Consider the following 17,401-nt stretch of genomic DNA (forward strand, 5'->3'; position numbering starts at 1 on the left):
CTTTTGAGTCAAATTGTATTACAATTTGAGAAATAAAAAATGGGTTAAACTTTCAAGTTCTTGTTTTCAAGGAGGGAGAGAAAGAAGCAAGCTGAAAAGAGCAAATAGATAACCAAATACTCCTGGAAAAAGTAACCATACCAGCATTCTGAAGAGGTGAAAGAAGACAAGCACATAGGTCACCCAAATATCAGAGGGAAAATGACTGGTAAGCATGTTATGGAATGCCTGACTACATGCTAAAATTTTACGGACTTGAATACTGCTTTAAATAAGTGATGGCTGAAGTTTGGAGATTTGATTTTTAATTACACAAGTAGTTTGGTTGTAATGGAATTTGATCTGTATTTTCTTTACTCCTTTGTCAACCTAAGATCTCATTTTCCTTCCCACAGTGTGCTCGGACATTAACAAAAGAGTCTCAGCCCCTTGAACCAAGGGAAACTGAGAAGAAGCCCACCAGTTAGAAATGTCATCATCTCTCTACCAAAATAATTATTCCAACTTTATTAAGGAGCTCCAGGACAACAAGGACCTGCAGAAATTCAGGCTCGGTACTCACTGAAACAAAAGTGAAGCAGAGGCCCGCTCCCCTCTGTGCCAGCTGCTCCGTGTCGAGCCGAGGTTTTGCTAGCATCACTGACATCAGGGTTGGCAGAGCAGACTGCTCCTCTGATACCTCTTTTGCAGCACTGCCATCTAAACCATAGAGGGGCTGTTCTACTCGCCGCTGGAAAACAATAAAGAAAACACAAATTACATGAGAAAGAAAACCTGATACTGCCAAAACACTTAACAGATTAAAACACAGTTATCAAATACGATAGTGTTAAAAGAAAAAAACAAAAACAAAACACCTTCTTGCCCTGACCAAGTGGCTCAGTTGGTTGGAGCATCATCCCATGCACCAAAAGACTCCAAGTTCGATTCCCAGTCAAGGCATATACCTAGGTTGCAGATTCAATCCCTGGTTGGGACGTCTATGGGAGGCAACCAATTAATGTCTGTCTGTCTGTCTCTCTCTACCCCCCCTTCTTCTCTCTCTAAAATCAACAAAAATATCCTTGGGTGAGGATTTAAAAAAAAAAAAAAAAAAAAAAAAAAAAAACCTTCTCTGAAAATGAGAATGTAGAGCATAATGACATTATCACTGGATTATGGCCTATCAATAAGCCTGAATTAATATCTTACTCAAATTCTGCAAAATTAATTCTAATGGTTCAATATTTACTTAATTCTGAATTTGCAGGTTACTTTATAGAGCTCAACAAATCAACTTCATAATACCCTCAATCCTACAAAAGAAATATTTTTTCTATCCTGTAAGTAAATGAAGATTAAGATATTTGTTCCCTACTTTGTAGGGAGAGCTTATTTTACTCTTAATTGTATTCTCATTATACTACACTTAGATGGAAAAAAAAAAGCTGAAATAAATACAAGTAAAACTAGTTCCATACTACACTAAATAGTAACATATCACAATAATGCATGATTTATTCCAGAAATGTAAGGATGGTTCTTTATTAGCAAATCTACTAATGTAATTCATGACATTAATGTTAGGAGGGAGAAAAGCCAAGATTCCTCCCTTTAGATGTCAAAAAGAATTTGCACATTATTGGGCAACTCTTAAGAAAAAAAACAAACTGGAGGTATACGACTTTAATATAAGAAATATCTTAATATAACAGTATTTTTTCAGAAATTAATAAATATAATAGTGCTATAGTAGAAACACTTTCATTAACATTAGAAAGTAGACTGGGTTAAACATTAATAGCATAATCACTCAACATTCTTTTAGAAGTTTTGGTCAATGTGATAAGGAAAAATATGAAGTATAAACACTGGAAAATAATAAAAATTTAATAAGTATCATTTTTGGATGATATAACTATTCACAAAGGAAACCAAGCAAATCAACTGAAGAACAAAGTAACAGTCCAGTAGGATGGTTAAATATAAAATAAATATACAAGAATCAACAGCTTCCCCATATACCAACAACAATTAATTATAATCAGAACATGTAATGGAAGAAAAAGCAGATTCAAAATTTCAAAAAAATCTGTAAAATACTCAGAAGTACACTTAAGAAATATGCACCTTATACAATATATAAAGAAAAACTACAGCTTCAGTGAAGATACAAAAATTAAATGGCAAAACTAAACGACCTAAATTAAATGGCGATATTATGCTCCTGGATTCAAATTTTATGGATGTCAAATTTCTCTAAAAGTCAAAGCTTAGGGCTTTTTCTTTATTTTTGGTTTTCTTTTTCTTTTCTTTTTTTGCAAGAGTGTATTGTGGTATAGTGATCATCTGGGTTCCCTCTGGCTCTCTTTTGGGGAGTTGATTTTGTTGAACTTCACAAATGAACTCTGAAGTTCACTTGGAAAAATAATCAAAATTAGCCACATAATTTTTAATAAAGAATATCAGGGAAACTTGCCTAACTATTAAAACATACAAAGCAACATTAAATAAATCAGTATAATACTGGTATAGGAGCATACTGATCAGTGGCATGGAATAGAAAATTCAGAAAGATACCCATATAATATAAATATATAATTAGTAATTAAAGTCATAAATTTCACAGTAGTGGGAACTTATTAAAAAGATCGTACAATATTTGCATAGATATTAGAAGAAAGGAAAAGAAAATTATTTCTTTGTAGCATATAGAAACTTTATCAGAAAATACAAGCAAATGCTTTTATGACTTCTAGTGGTGAAGTATTTTTAAACATGACATTAAAAATACAAGCCATATAGGAACATCTAAGAGTAGCACAAAACCAGTAAGCAATAAAAACATCTGTCAATTCGACCACTTCAGATTTTTTTTTACTTCTGAATGGTGAAAGTCAAACATAAACACAAACAGGAAAAAATATTTCCAATATCAATAATGATTAACAATTTTAAGAAATAATGTGCTCCTATCCATCAGTAAGAAAAAACAAATACTCCAAGAAACAAATAGGCAAAGGACCTGGACAAGCTTGAGAAATCCAAAGGCCATTAAATGTATAATATCAATAATGAAGAAATGTAAGTTAAAGCAAGGTATTTTTTGCACTGGCAAAAATTACAGTAATAAAATTCAGTATTAGAAGGATATGTAGAAACTGAGACTCTCAAACTGCTGATTACTGGTTAGCAATTATGCAATGACATTTTAAAGTGAGCAAATTCTTTGACTTGGGAATTATACTTTGGAAATTTATCGAAAGAAAAAATGCATAAGTATATATTACACACACGAACATTGATTACAACACTACTTATAGAATATAAAATGTTCATAGGGTATTAGTTAAATAAATTATTACCAAAATAAGGAAATTACCATACAAACATATATGTACACATATAGTGCTTTAATAATAGTGCTTTTGAAGGGGACTTTTTATTTTACTACCTCTGAATTACTGGATTTTCAAAATATGTATATATCCCTTTATCAGGAAAAACTATAATAAAATAAAAATAACCAAAATGATCCTGTAAAAGGATCTATGAGGAGAATCCATCTCTGCAAAACCCACACTCCTACCTTACCAAATGCAATGATTCAAATTCAGGCTCCAGAACACCTGATATCCATTCATAACAATATTCTCACAATTTGAGAGAATGTATCACCAAAGTTACAATACTCAAATTAATCATTCTCTTATGTATTTAATAATTATTTGCCATGGGCTAATAGATTTAAAACTATTTCTAAAAATAGAGCAGACTAGGATGTTTGAACCAACCACCTTCCCTTAGAAAACAGGACAAAAAATGAAAAAAAGATATTAAAAGCATCAAACAATAAAATAGGGACCTGCTAGTGTAAAATCTCAGGGAAATGAGAAACACAAGATAAGTAAAACAGGCACCAACGTCACATTTGCCCTAAAGGTACCTGCAGATCCTGAATTTCCATTTCCAGAGCACCATAGTGCCAAGCAAACAGTCACAGGAAAAAGTCCACCCAGGTTCAATATAAAATGGTTCCCACTTCAAGCTGGGCTTCCAAAGAGGTAGATACTCTCAGGGACAATGTAAACCAGAAGAAAAATTTCCCCTACCTTGAGGGAGCTGCAAGGAAGTTGCTTTGGCAACAAGGGGGTGGGGCTCCCCTGAGAAATGTTAGCACAATTCAAATCAGTATTGCCAGAGTGGCTCAAACAAACAAAATAACTAAAACAAACAAAAATGCAAGCTACAAATTCAGTATCTTAAAAATAGTATTGGACTGGTAGACTCTCAAGACACTTGGAAGAAGCAAATAAAATTCTCTTTGGAGGAACGCATCTTTATCTTAAATCTCAAAGAAATTTCACAAATGAAAGAAGAATGTTGTCAAAAAAAAAAGTGAAGCATAAAGAAATAAAGCCCAGTCCTGGCTGGTGTGGCTCAGTGGACTGAATGCTGGTCTACTAACCTAAGGGTCCCCGATTCAGTTCCCAGCCAGGGCACATGCCTGGGTTGCAGGCCAGGTCCCCAGTTGGGGATGTGCGGGAGGCAACCACACATTCATATTTCTCTCCTCTTTCTCCCTCCCTTCCTCTCTCTCTAGAAAAACAAAATCTTTAAAAATATATGATATATTTAAACCCAATATAATGATAATTATATTAAATGTAAATAGGATAAACATTGAAGTTAAAAAAGATTTTAGAATAAAGGAAAGAGTTTAACTATATATTTGTCATATTCAGTGAAAACATAATAATGAAAAGCTGACGTATAAAATGGAAGTATGTGTATCATAAAATGGTTTGGGTATGTTAAATATTAGATAAATTGGATTTAGAGCAAAAAGTATCACAAGACATGAAGAAAGTCACTTAATACATAAAGCAAAAATATACCTACAGGAAGAAACGGACAACTCCCCAAATCATTAAAGACATGATAAATAGTATAATAACTGATAGAACAAACAGCCAAAAATAAGAATACAGAAGATTTAAGCACTGATTAAAACATCATGATTAAGGGTTCCACTCAGGATGATGCAGAAAAAAATCAAAAGCACATACGCTGACACCACCACCCCTCCCCACAAAAAAGCGAAGAATGTCACGATTGACAAAACTGACTTAATGACGAAGTTAAACTATTCTGTTTTGGGGATGCATACATGGGTGGTCAAACGAGAAGGAATAGCAAATGATGATCACAAAAATTAGGGCAGTGCTTTGTGTCTAACGTAGTGGGAGGGAGTGGCGGTCAGGGACAAGCACATATAAGTTTCTAGGAAGCTGAAAATATTTTACTTCTTGACCTCAGTAACGATTACATAGAGTAAACTTTATAATGATTTCCTGTAAACTTTTTGTGTGTGAATAGCTTAGGCTTTTCAAGCCACATATCCTTTCTGCCATATATTCTTCTTTGTCTCTACAGCTCTACAAATCTAAAACTCATTCTTGGCTTGCCAGCTGTGAGCTGTAGTTTACCAATTCCTGCTTTAAAATGCTCATGTTTTATGTACTTTTCTATTTTTGAAAAATATACAAAAGAATCACTTTACCGGGGATGGGGGACGACTAAAGTAATTCTTTATCCATCTATTCTTCCTTTTCACGATATTGAGCACCCAATGTGACCCAAGCACTGTTTTGGGGTGTTAAGAGACTGAAAATTGAACAAGATATTATCTTGTAAAGATATTCCATGTCGGCTGAACCAAAGAACTTATGTGCACAACCCATGGACATGAACTAAGGGGGGTGGGATTGCTGGAGGGAAGGAGGGTACTGGGCAGAGGGGCACAAAGGGAAAAAAACTGGCACGACTGTAACAACATAATCAATTAAATATACTTAAAAAAAAAAGATATTCCATGCCAAGTGAGGGGTATAGTTAAAATAATTATACCTTTATGCAAATTAGTACTGTGAGAGATGAAAACAGCAGCAGTAAGGAAACAAAGCAAAGCCCCTGCTCTCATGGGATGAACATTCTAGTGGGAGAAGATGGGCAATAGCTTAATTATGTAGTTAAAAACTGAAACATATAGCTCATAAATTAAAATGTATTAAAACTACACCACACATCAATAACAATGGATGACCTACAATAACACACAACAATATGGATGAGTTTCACAAAAGTAATGCTAAAAAACAGATGCTAGACATAAGAGTATATATATACTGTATGTTTCCTTTTACACAAAGTAGAAAAAACTCATCTATGCTGTTGCAAGTCAGAATAGTAGCTACTGTAGATGGCAGGGAGAAGGCTAGTAACTGGAAGACAGCATAAGGGGGACTGGTAGGTTTTTGTGAAAATTTATTAAGCTGTAGACTTATCTGTGTACTCTTCTATACATACAAATAGGAATCAATGGAAACTTAAAATAGATATCAAAATTTAAATATATGTCAGGTGGGCCCTGGCTGGGCAGCTCAGTTAGTTGGAGCATCATCCTGTGTACCAAAAGGTCACATACCTAGGTTGCAAGTTTAATCCCCAGTCAGGACATGTACAGGAGGCAACTAATTGATGTTTCTCTCTCTCACGCTGATATGTCTGTCTGTATCTCTCTCTCCCCCCCAAATCAATAAACACATCCTTGGGTGAGGATTTAAAAACTTAAAAATTAAATATTGTCAGGTGGTACAACTAACAATTAAAATAAACAGGATTAACCCTGGCCAGCTAGCTAGCTGTTTAGAGTGTTTTCCTAATATGCCAAGGTTGCGGGTTCGATCTCCAGTCAGGACACATACAAGAAACAACCAATGAATGCATAAATAAGTAGAACAACAATGCAGTGTTTCTTTCTGTCAAAGTTGGCCAGGGGAGACCTCTCACATAAAGAAATTACTAATCACGCTGTTCCTGGAAGAGGAAAATAGCAAGTACAAAGGCCCTGAAGCAAAAGAATGTTTTGCAGTGTTAAGGAATTTCAAGGAGGCCAGCATGGCTATAGCAGCATGAGGGGAAGGGAGAACAGTTGAAGATGTCAGAGCCTCATGGGCGGGGAACAGAGATCACATAGGCACTTCCAGGCCATGTGGTCTAGAGCAATCTGGACTAGCAACTGTAAAGTTTTGAGCAAAAGAGTGTGAGTTCTGTCTTAACTTATTCAGAGAAATCACTCTGGCTACTATATTGAGAATAGGTGAGACATGGGCAGAAACAGGGAGCCCACTTTGAAGACTAATGAAGAGAACCAGAGAATAGAAAACTGATTAGATACTGATAAGAAATAAAGAGGATTTAAAGAATAAAAAGGATTTCCTGATGGATTAGAAATGGGGCATGAGTTTATGACCTGAAAAACTGGACAAAGTAAATGGTCATTTACCAGGACAGGGCAGACTACAGGAAGAGTGGTGTGGTTTGTTGTTGTTCTGTAGTGAAGGGGAAGCAAGAGGTTCCTTTTTGGATATTTTTAAGCTGTCCACTACATATATAAATGGAAATGTCAAGTAGAGAGTTGAATACATAATTATCAGGGAGACCAGTGCCCAGTGAAGGTTGGCAAGTTCATTCATCCCAAAGGCAGATATGTGTACTAATGCAACTAGCTTGGTAGATATGGTGTAGGAGCATATGAGAGTTCTCTTCTAGTTGCCTCTATTTTCTCAGTAAAATAAAAAAGCAAAGCCATCAATTGAGATAGTAGAGGGGAAAGAGTATTGGTGCAGGATTGCAGGAAATGATAAAAATATGATATATTCATATAAATGTCCACAAAGGAAATGGGACTAACCAGAGAAATACAGGAAAACTGGCAGGCAGTTAGGGGTACACATGAGGTTAGTGCCCATAAACTTAAAAGTGAGATCAGTCAGCATGTGTGTTTTCCTCTAACCATGCTGAGCTGCTAAGAGGCAGACAAGGAAAAGGTAGAGAATTAGATTTAACCCTGACTGGGTTTTTCAGGCAAGTATGATGGAAAGAGTGAAAAAAGGGAATTAAGGAGCTTACATAAAACAGTGATTATAACAATGAAGCACAGAATCTAAATTGGGAGGAGAAAGAGCTTCTCGGTGCAATGAAAAAGAAAAGTTAAGGTTTGGTTCCTATTTCAACATAGTATATACCTAGATTTGCACAACTGTAATGAGGCCCAGCCACTATTCACACAGCTGATAGAAAGATCTACAGAACACTGAGTTCATGCCTTTTGTCTTCAGGTAAGACTTGGCCTAAATTGACAAATGACAGATGATGGGTGGTCATACTATTAAAAACCAAATGAAAAACTATATATTTCAGGAAGAAAAGAATAACAGACAAAATCTGTTCCAAATAGATAATTCTGTGATCTCATTTAACATTTTTAAAACTATGGTTTTAAACTTAAGAAAAATAGAGACACAGGCCTCCTAAATAGTTATCTAACAAACCTCAACCTAACTAAACAGATTTACACATCAAACATTTCTAACATTTTAAAATATGGTAAGATGCCTTGGCTGGGTAGCTCAGTTGGTTACAGCATTGTCCTGATACACCAAGGTTGCAGGTTCAACCTCTGGTCAGGGCACATACAAGAACCAACCAATGAATGCATAAATAACTGGAACAACAAATCAATGTCTCCCCGTCTGTCTGTCTCTCTCCCTTTCTCTCCCTCAAATCAACTTAAAAAATTAAAAATAAGTAAAATACAACAAGAATGAAAATAATGCCAAAATTTTTCAAGTTGAATACATTTTCATAAGTTCTTATAATCATCCTAATGAATCCATGGTTTTATGAGATATAGATGGGGAAGAAGTATATTTTAAAATACTGTAACAATACAGAAGACTAAATCACTTAGGAAGAGAGGAGCATTAACCAACATTGCTGAGGCAGAGAAAAACAATTTTCCTAAGCAGAGACCTAGAATGAAAACTCCTGATCTCAGAGGCCCCTTGTCCCCCAAGACCTCACTTATCAGCGGACATAATACACTCTTTTGAATATAGAGGTCTTATATCTATCAATAAATTGCCCTGGCTGGTCTGACTCAGTGGACTGAGTGCCCACCTGCAAACCAAAGGGTTGCCGGTTTGATTCTCAGTCAGGGCGCATGCCTGGGTTGTGGGCCAGGTCCCTAGGTGGGGGCACACGAGAGGCAACCACATACTGGTGTTTCTCTACCCCTCTTTCTTCCTCCCTTCCCCTCTCTCTAAAAATAAATAAAATCTTTAAAAATATAAAGATAAATTATCCAAAGGCATGTGATCAAATTAACACAGAATCCTGTTAGCGAGTCCAGAGATTCTCAACCTTAGCATCAGTTACATTTTGGACCACACAGTTCTTTGCTGTGGGAACCTGTCCTATGCACTGTAAGATGTTTACCAGCATCCCTGGCCTCTGCCCACTAGATGCCAATAGTACCATCCCTCCCACCCATAGTTGTGACTAAAAATGACTCTAACATGGCCAAATGTCCCCTGTGGAGTAAAACTATCCCAGCTTGAGAACGACTAACTTGGTTATAATGTTTTTAAGACCTTCAGATCTCACTTATAGACAGAAAACAAACCTATATCAAATTTGTACCCATATAACATTAGCTTCTCTACTATGTCTCTGATTGAGCCTTAAAAATATTTCAAATGCCAGGAGAAGATCAGAAAAAAAAAAAAACTTTTAAGAATTTCCTTATAGGAACATATAAATTTGGCAAGGATAAAAAACTGCTGCTTGGATAGGAACACTGAGCTGTAGGCTTACAGGCAATTTATTATACTGAGAGAATAGGGTTAGCTCTTACAAAGCATTAATTTACTGATACACAGATTTGAAACTAAGTGAGTAATTTAGACGTAATATTAACTTTCTCCTAATGCCTCATTCCTCTTGAGTGATTAATGGAAGAGAAACTTTGCTTGAGTGTTCCTGGGTTTCTTTTCTCCTACAACAGGTGTCAAATTTCTCCAGGTGAATGCTTACCGGTAAGGGATTGGATAAGGAATGTTGCGGTGAGGATCGTGCAACTGGTGGAACACTTCTGCCAGGGCTGGTTCCTGGCCCGCTTCCCCCAGCAAACTGGCCAACAGGGAAAAATGGATATGAATAATTCAAAACAGTACTATGCTTCAGATAAGGAGAGTAAAAGATTAATACACAAACAGGTCTTAATTATATATGGCCCCTTTAAGTCAATACATCTTATTCTAGAAAGAAAATACCATGAAGTCAAATTTTGCTCTCTTTTCCATGAGATTTTTAAGAAGGAGCTCCAGCAGAAATGTACTAGGAAATAAAGAAAACATGGCTAGAAACGGTTTTGAAAAACATAAGAGAAGAATGTCTTCCTTTCTTGTCTCATAATACATGAAGCAGGAATACAGTGCCTCCTTTAGTAACCACTAATGATGGGTCAGTGAGCTCACTACGTGTTCCACTGGACTAAAGAGAAGAGTACATTATTCAACGCAATCTTTGTAAGACACGAAACCTAGTCTGGCCAAGAGAAAAGTCACCTCGTTTGTGAATTTTTATATCATCACAGACAAGACACATCATGAACAAATTTAAATTTAAAAAGTCAGCAGCAGCTTCCTCTTATAGAAGAAATAGGGTGGCATTAGACTGATGACGATGGGAAGGGGAGGAAAGCAGTGAAGGCAAAATATTGCTTTCTAAAGCCTTAGATGAATGCAAAAAACAAGGTTTAAAAAAAGCACTATAGATTTTTTTCCCCAAAAATGCAACTTACCTCAAAGTAATCACTAATTTTATGTCCCCTAGGAGTGCCTTTCCCTGAAAATGAAACCAAAGTGAGTATAGTTTTTCCCATAACACAAATGTAAACCATCAATCACTAAAATATACTATGCATTCGGTAACTGCATACATTGTTATCAATTCAAGTGCCAGCTTTACTTTTAACAAACAAGCCAATACACCTTAATCATAGTCTTTATAAATACTGTTATGCCACAAATGTGAATCAAAATAAAAGTAATCTATAATCCATGCCCCAGCTAAGAGAACAGAATTCAAAACAAACTCATCAGAAGTAAAGGGTTTATTCTATTTCACAAAAAACGTTATGTGATCTTATATTGTGGGAGAATTCCCTCCCACTCCAAAAGTAAAAAATTTATAGATTAAAACAACAAGAAAAATTTGAAAAAGACTGGGACTTCCATTTCTTGGGGGAGGAGGATAAACTGTTTATTCTTTCTTTAATTGTATAAAGATATGTGGCATTAGAACTGTCATATCTATAGATTCCACTAGGTGCCAATGTTCAACTAAATAATTGACATGGAAAAAAGAGTACATGGAAAGGACAGCCAGGTAAATAAAACAAATCACTGATCTAAAGCAAGACATAGTTAAAGATCCAGTGTAACCCCTTTTCAGTACAATACATGCACGGTCTGAAAAAAACCTGTGGCAAGAAGATCGTTAACTTACAACAGGAAAAACAAGAGTCCCCAAAGAATTAACTCTGTTTTGTCAAGTGTATATCAAGTGGCAAGTCTGTAATAAACATCCTGATATTCCCTTAAGGTACATACATCTCCTTTGTTAGGAATTTTTGTATACAAAGTAATTATCTAGCATGAGTTGGAAAATTCTATGTAAGTACCCCAAAACTTAGTATTTTTATTGATATGAAAGTATTACTACCTTGGCTAGTTTCATATGGTTCAGCTTTTCTCTTCCGGTTTCGCTGGTCATTCTGCTTTTTCTCAGGAGTCTGTTAAATACCATATAAATCACAATGAGCAATTTGTCAAAATTTTCACATTATGAAAATTAGAGAGTATATACAAAACATCAAATTTATAAGGAGATTTAACTGGTGCAGACAAGTCCTAAATCAGTGTCATGTTCTTAGAGCAGGGTCTGGAACCAAACCATCTACATAATTTTTGGCAAATTGCTTAAAATATCAGAGCTTCTATTTTACTCATCTGTAAATCGAGGTTGTTACAAAGCCTAAATAAGGTATTATGAAGCACAAATGTCATACAAATATCTAGCATACAGAAGGCTTGCAGATATCAAATTCTTTTTTCCAAAAAGGAAAGAACTGCATAATCAATCAACTGGCTCTAATTTATTAAAAGTTTTTTTGAAGGGCAAAATAGCTGGTTGCAGATTTGGACCCATATCCATTCAGCTGGGTTTTTATTCTAAAAAACAAAACAAAACAAAAAAACACCTTCAAATTCTATTAGTAAAGTTGGCCAGGCGACCCTGCTAGACTGACCCACACAGTGGAAGTACTAACAAGTGTTAAAATTCAAGGGCACCTAAGCTAATTCAGCTACAACTGCAAATTCTGCCCTTTACTAATGACAACTAAGCAAAAATTTAAAAAACAAAAACAAACAAACAGAAAACAGACACAAAGAGCACACCACTCCAACAGTGCAGACCCTAACAGCAGCCCTGGAGTTATGCTTTAATCCCAAACTGAAAGTGCGGGAGTATGAAAAGCCTTGTAATGGATGTGGCTTCTTACCTCTACTTCTTTATCACTCAAGGACCCCACGCTGCACAAGCTCTGGTTTGAAGACTCACTATTGAGTGGCCCCTGGAAAAACAAAAATAGGAATTAAAAAAAACTAATTTAAGATAACAGTTAAACTGAGGACTAAGCCTGTTGATTTTGATGTCTGAGTTACCTGACTTTAGAAGCCAAGTGGTAACTGCAATATGTCTCAAAGCCAAGTAGAAAAGAACTCAAATCAACTACAGTACCCTCACGTTAAAATTCTCTAGCTACTATTATTTTCATTTCCTTTACAAAACTTTGTACTTGTCTGCAGATTTTCCCTTCTAGAGTACATGTAGTGAATTCGTTCTTGAAATATAAGCAGGAGAAATCAATTCTCTGGGCCTCTAGTACCAGACAGGTATCTGAAAGTTGAGATGTTAAGAAGTATATTAAAGGTTTCTTGGGACCGCAGTGAAGGAAATGCTTTTCTGAGCTATGCTTTAAGGAGGTATGACTGCTAGCTCAAAACCCAAGTCACAAGAGACTGACTTCTCAGAGCCTGACAGCATGAGGAGCTTTGCTGGCCCACTCCTCAGTGATAGTAGTGAAAATTATTAAAAAACAAACAAAAAAATTCAAAACCTCTAGAAATGGTCCCTAAGGGCAAAAAGCAAATGAAGAAACAACTATTCAATAAAATCTATGAAAATTCAGTGGGAAACGTGAAAGTCTGGTATTTGAAACAGGACCTGGCTGCAAAGTTCCAGACTGCTGCAGCCAGTAACACAGGACACCTCAGGTTTCTCATCCTGCCCCCAGCCTCCCGTTGCTGAGGCCAAGTCCCAGGCAACAAAGGCAGAGGGTTCCCGTCTGCCTAACCCTCACCTGCGGAACTTAGGCTCTACCTCACGTACGGCACACTGCAAATACCTGGGCCTCAGCAGCCCTTCACACAGCTCCTGAGATGGTGGTTCCACACCAGGAGAGCGCTGCTGTGCACACCCCAACCCCCAATCCCAGGGCTCAGCTCCTAGAGCCACAAGGTCACTCACAGAAAAGTTTACCACTATCCCCACACCCAGGTCCAGAACCCCGACACAGATATTGTGCCTAGGGGGAAAAGCAGGAACCCATAAAATACCAAATCTCTTCCCAAAGGACCTGAATCATTTCCGAGAGTGTGGATAAGTTTAAACCCAAGGGTGCTCTCAAGAACAGTAGAGGCTGTAGTAAAAGGCAATTGGAAGATTCGTGCATGCAGATAGAGCCTGGACTGTAGGCCAGCTAGTTTGCAGAAAACCAGGGAATAAGACTTCTCAGAGTTGTTCTCTTGAAGCCAGAACACATAGCAAACTCTGACCTCAAAAACTCTTCCTTCCAAGGATGCCCAATTTGATCAGGTTAGTTTATAGAGGAATTTATGCCTCAGGGCATTGTTGAAAAACGACAGAGTAATACGAGCGATTAGTGGATATGAACAGCTGGGTTGGTCAGGGAAGGAGAGCCCCACCGGTCCCAGCCACCCCAGGGTGACTGTATGCATACCTAAAGCAGGGCCTCCCTGAGGAACACAACCATGGACTTATCACTGGGGAGACTGGGTGGTAGAATAGACTTCACTAAATCTGTCCAGTCACTAAACTAATAAACAGCAAATAATAATAGCAAGCCCCAAGGATGGGATAAGAAATCAGTACCCAGAGTTATTGCAATTTATCATTTAAAATGACGAGTTTGCAACAACAACAAAAAATGAAGAGGCATGCAGTAAAGCAGGCAAAAGAAACTGTGAGGGTGACTAGACATTGGATCTAACAGAAAAGTATTTCAAAACAGCCATTATAAATATGCTCACAGAACCAAAGGAAACCATAACTAAAGTTCTAAAGAGCCCTGGCCAACGTGGCTCTCAGTTGGTTGGAGGGTCATCCCATAGATCAAAAGGTTGTGGGTTCAATTCCTAGTCAGGGAACATACCCAGGTGTTTGATCCCTAGTTGAGGCACATACAAGAAGGCAACCAACTGATGTCTGTCTGCCTGTTTCTCCCCCAGCCTCAAACCAATGAAAACAAAATGTCCTCAGGTGAGGGTTTTTTTAAAAGATGTAAAGAAAGGTATGAATGACAATTACATGGAGAGTATCAACAGAGACATAGAAATTATATATATATTTAAAACCAAGCCAGACCAAACCAAATGGAAATTTCGGAGCTGAAAACTACAACAAATAAAAAATGCACTACAGCAGCTCCAGAATAGAACTGAATGGGCAGAAGAAATAATTAGCTAATTTGAAGATAGATCAATAAGAGATTATGCAAACTGAGAAACAGAAATGGAAGAAAAATAAACAGAGCTTCAGAGAAAAATGAGAAGCTATTAAGTATAACACCATGTAACTAACTGGGTACCAAAAGGAGAGAACAAGAAAGGAGAAAATAAATATTCAAAGAATCTGGCTGAAAATGTCTCAAATATATTTAAAAACACTAATTTACACATCTAGAAAGCTTAAAGGACTCCAAGTAGGATAAACACAGAGACCCACAGATAGATACATCACAGGAAAAATGCTCAAAGGCAAAGACAAGGAGAAAACCTTGAAAGCAGAAATATAATGCATCACTTTCAAAGGAATCCCATAAGAACAGCTGAGCAAAAACAATGGAGTCTACAAGGCAGTTTGCCACAGCATGGATGGACCTGGAGAGCGTTATGCTAAAAGATATAAGCCTGTCAAAAAAAAAAAAAAAAAAAAAGATCAATATCACAATTTCACTCATACGTGGAATCTGATGAACAAAATGCAAAACAGAGACATACCTACAGACAGCAGGCTGACGGCTGGGGGCAGGGGGTCGGGGGGCTGGAGGGAAGTGGAGGGATTGAAAAAAAAGAAAAGGAAAACTCATGGACACGAATCGCAGTGTGGGGATGGAGGAGGGGATGAAGGGGATAAATGGTGATGGAAGGAGACCTGAGTTGGGGTGGTGAATAGCAACAAAATTCTGCTGGGAGACTCCCAAGGAAACTTAAGAATGGCAGATGGAACAGCCAATGTTGAACACCTGAAAACTGAGTATCTAAATAATAGAGCAGATGAGCTTTTTAAAAAGTACATGGACTCTTTTATGATATTGTTCTAGTAAAAGATGAATCATTGAAGGTAGCCAACTCTTACAGAAGATTCTATACATAAGCATTCTTCAAGAAAATGTCTCTCCTGTGGATACAACTGACGCAAGAACTGCTCATGTGTTCACCTTGCTGAAAGACTTTTATTTCTACACATTCTTGCTCCTGAAGTATTTTCAGACATGCTGCATCCATCAACTGGAGGTTCCTTTTCCTCCACCTCTCAATAGACCCCTCACCACATTTTTCAACATTAAAATAAAGTTTTTAAGTCAAAATTCAAAAAAAATTCCCTACGTTTCCAGAGTAAATTTTGTCGTTTAATGTTATAAAGTTCTTGAGGAGTCTTTTTCACATGTGCGTGATTCTAAGTACTGCCATTTTTGTAATTTGGCTGAATTATGATGATGGTATCATCATCTCCTGAAAATTGTGTTTGTTATTTTGTTTTGGGAAAACTGAAATTTACCAGAACATACTAGCACTTGGTGTTTGAAAAAAATTTGGTGTCCACATGTCATTAACCATTACAAAATGTTCTATATTGATGCACTGAAAATAAACATGAAATGAAAAATCTTTTGAATTCTAAAAATTTTCAATGATGTTTAAAATGAAAAGAGATTTATGTACATAGAATTCTACAATAATTTAAATTGAATATTTCTATGCTTGTTTTAAAAATATTTTTGTGAACTATCTTTATTGTAATCATTATGAAGTATTTTCCCTCTTGACTATTAATAAAACCATATACTATATTTTAACTATCCATTTTACCCACCAAATATCCCTCATTTTCAAAAGGAAATGACAAGTGATAAATACAGGTGAGACAGAACCAAAAAAACTACTTTTATTGGCAATTACTAATAATGAAATAAACTATAAAGTATATGTTAACAGTGGTGTACATTGTAGCATTTGAAATATCAATTAAAGAAGCACAAAAATCCTTGTGGTTCCTTAGGTATGTGTCTAACCAAAAGACCTGTCCTTTTCTGAAGCGCAGCACTCCAAATTATTATAAAATAGTTAGATAAAATTTAATTAGCAAGGATAACGACATACACTCCCTGTTCTAAAACAGCTTCCTATCTAGTAAGGGAGCTAACCAAAGAATTTTTAGGCAAACTGAATGTTATCTTTCAAAAATGTCACTATCATTAAAAAAGGGGGGGGGGGGGCAGAAAAAAGAAGGATAAAAAGGCATGACTAAATTCAATTTATGATCCTTGATTTGACCGTGGATATCAAAACAAAGCAAAACCAAACAGCTATAAAGAACATTGTTGGGACAAAGGCAGAAACTGAGTATGTACTAAATATTAGATCAGTGATTTTCAACCAGTGTACCACAAGAATCTTTAAAACATGTAATACCCGACTATTTAGTCAGGGGCACTGAGCTCTCTTTCCTTAGATTGTGAAATTTAAAAAAATAACAACAGCCCTGTCTGGTGTGGCTCAGTGGGCTGGGCATCATCCTGCAAACTGAAAGGTTGAGGTTCGATTCCCCATCAGGGCACATGCCTGGTTTTCAACCAGGCCTCCAATTAGGGGTGTGCAGCAAGAGGCAACTGAGTGATGTTTATCTCACACATTGATGTTTCTCTCCTTTTCTCCCTCTCTTCCCCCTCTCTCTAAAAATAAATAAATCTTTTTTAAAAAAGACTGAGCTATTTGTATATACAGTAACAACTTGGATGGACTTCGGGGAAATAATGCCAAGTGAAAAAAGCCAATCTCAAAAGGTTGTTTTATATATATATATATACATTCATTCATTTTAAGAATATATATCCTTAAAATAAAAAATTTATAAAGATAGAAAACAA

The 17,401-nt window shown here is 36.4% G+C and overlaps 1 protein-coding gene across 4 annotated transcripts in view; it reads right to left on the bottom strand.

Moving 5' to 3' along the window:
* TLK2 (tousled like kinase 2) overlaps positions 1-17,401 on the bottom strand; it is a 111,257-nt gene that overhangs the window by 59,992 nt on the left and 33,864 nt on the right. For 3 of the 4 annotated variants that reach the window (XM_090290655.1, XM_090290653.1, XM_090290652.1), the window contains exons 2-6: positions 12,452-12,523; positions 11,611-11,680; positions 10,688-10,731; positions 9,919-10,014; positions 563-730 (exon numbers count right to left, since the gene is read on the bottom strand). In XM_090290655.1, the coding sequence (XP_090146781.1) occupies positions 563-730; positions 9,919-10,014; positions 10,688-10,731; positions 11,611-11,680; positions 12,452-12,523 (450 nt within the window). The remainder of the gene's footprint in view (positions 1-562; positions 731-9,918; positions 10,015-10,687; positions 10,732-11,610; positions 11,681-12,451; positions 12,524-17,401) is intronic. The other variant, XM_090290654.1, reaches the window with a different exon arrangement.

This window comes from Furipterus horrens, unplaced genomic scaffold (genome assembly GCF_987537825.1).
Source record: "Furipterus horrens unplaced genomic scaffold, mFurHor1.1.pri manual_scaffold_11, whole genome shotgun sequence".
In the NCBI taxonomy this organism is placed as follows: domain Eukaryota; kingdom Metazoa; phylum Chordata; class Mammalia; order Chiroptera; family Furipteridae; genus Furipterus; species Furipterus horrens.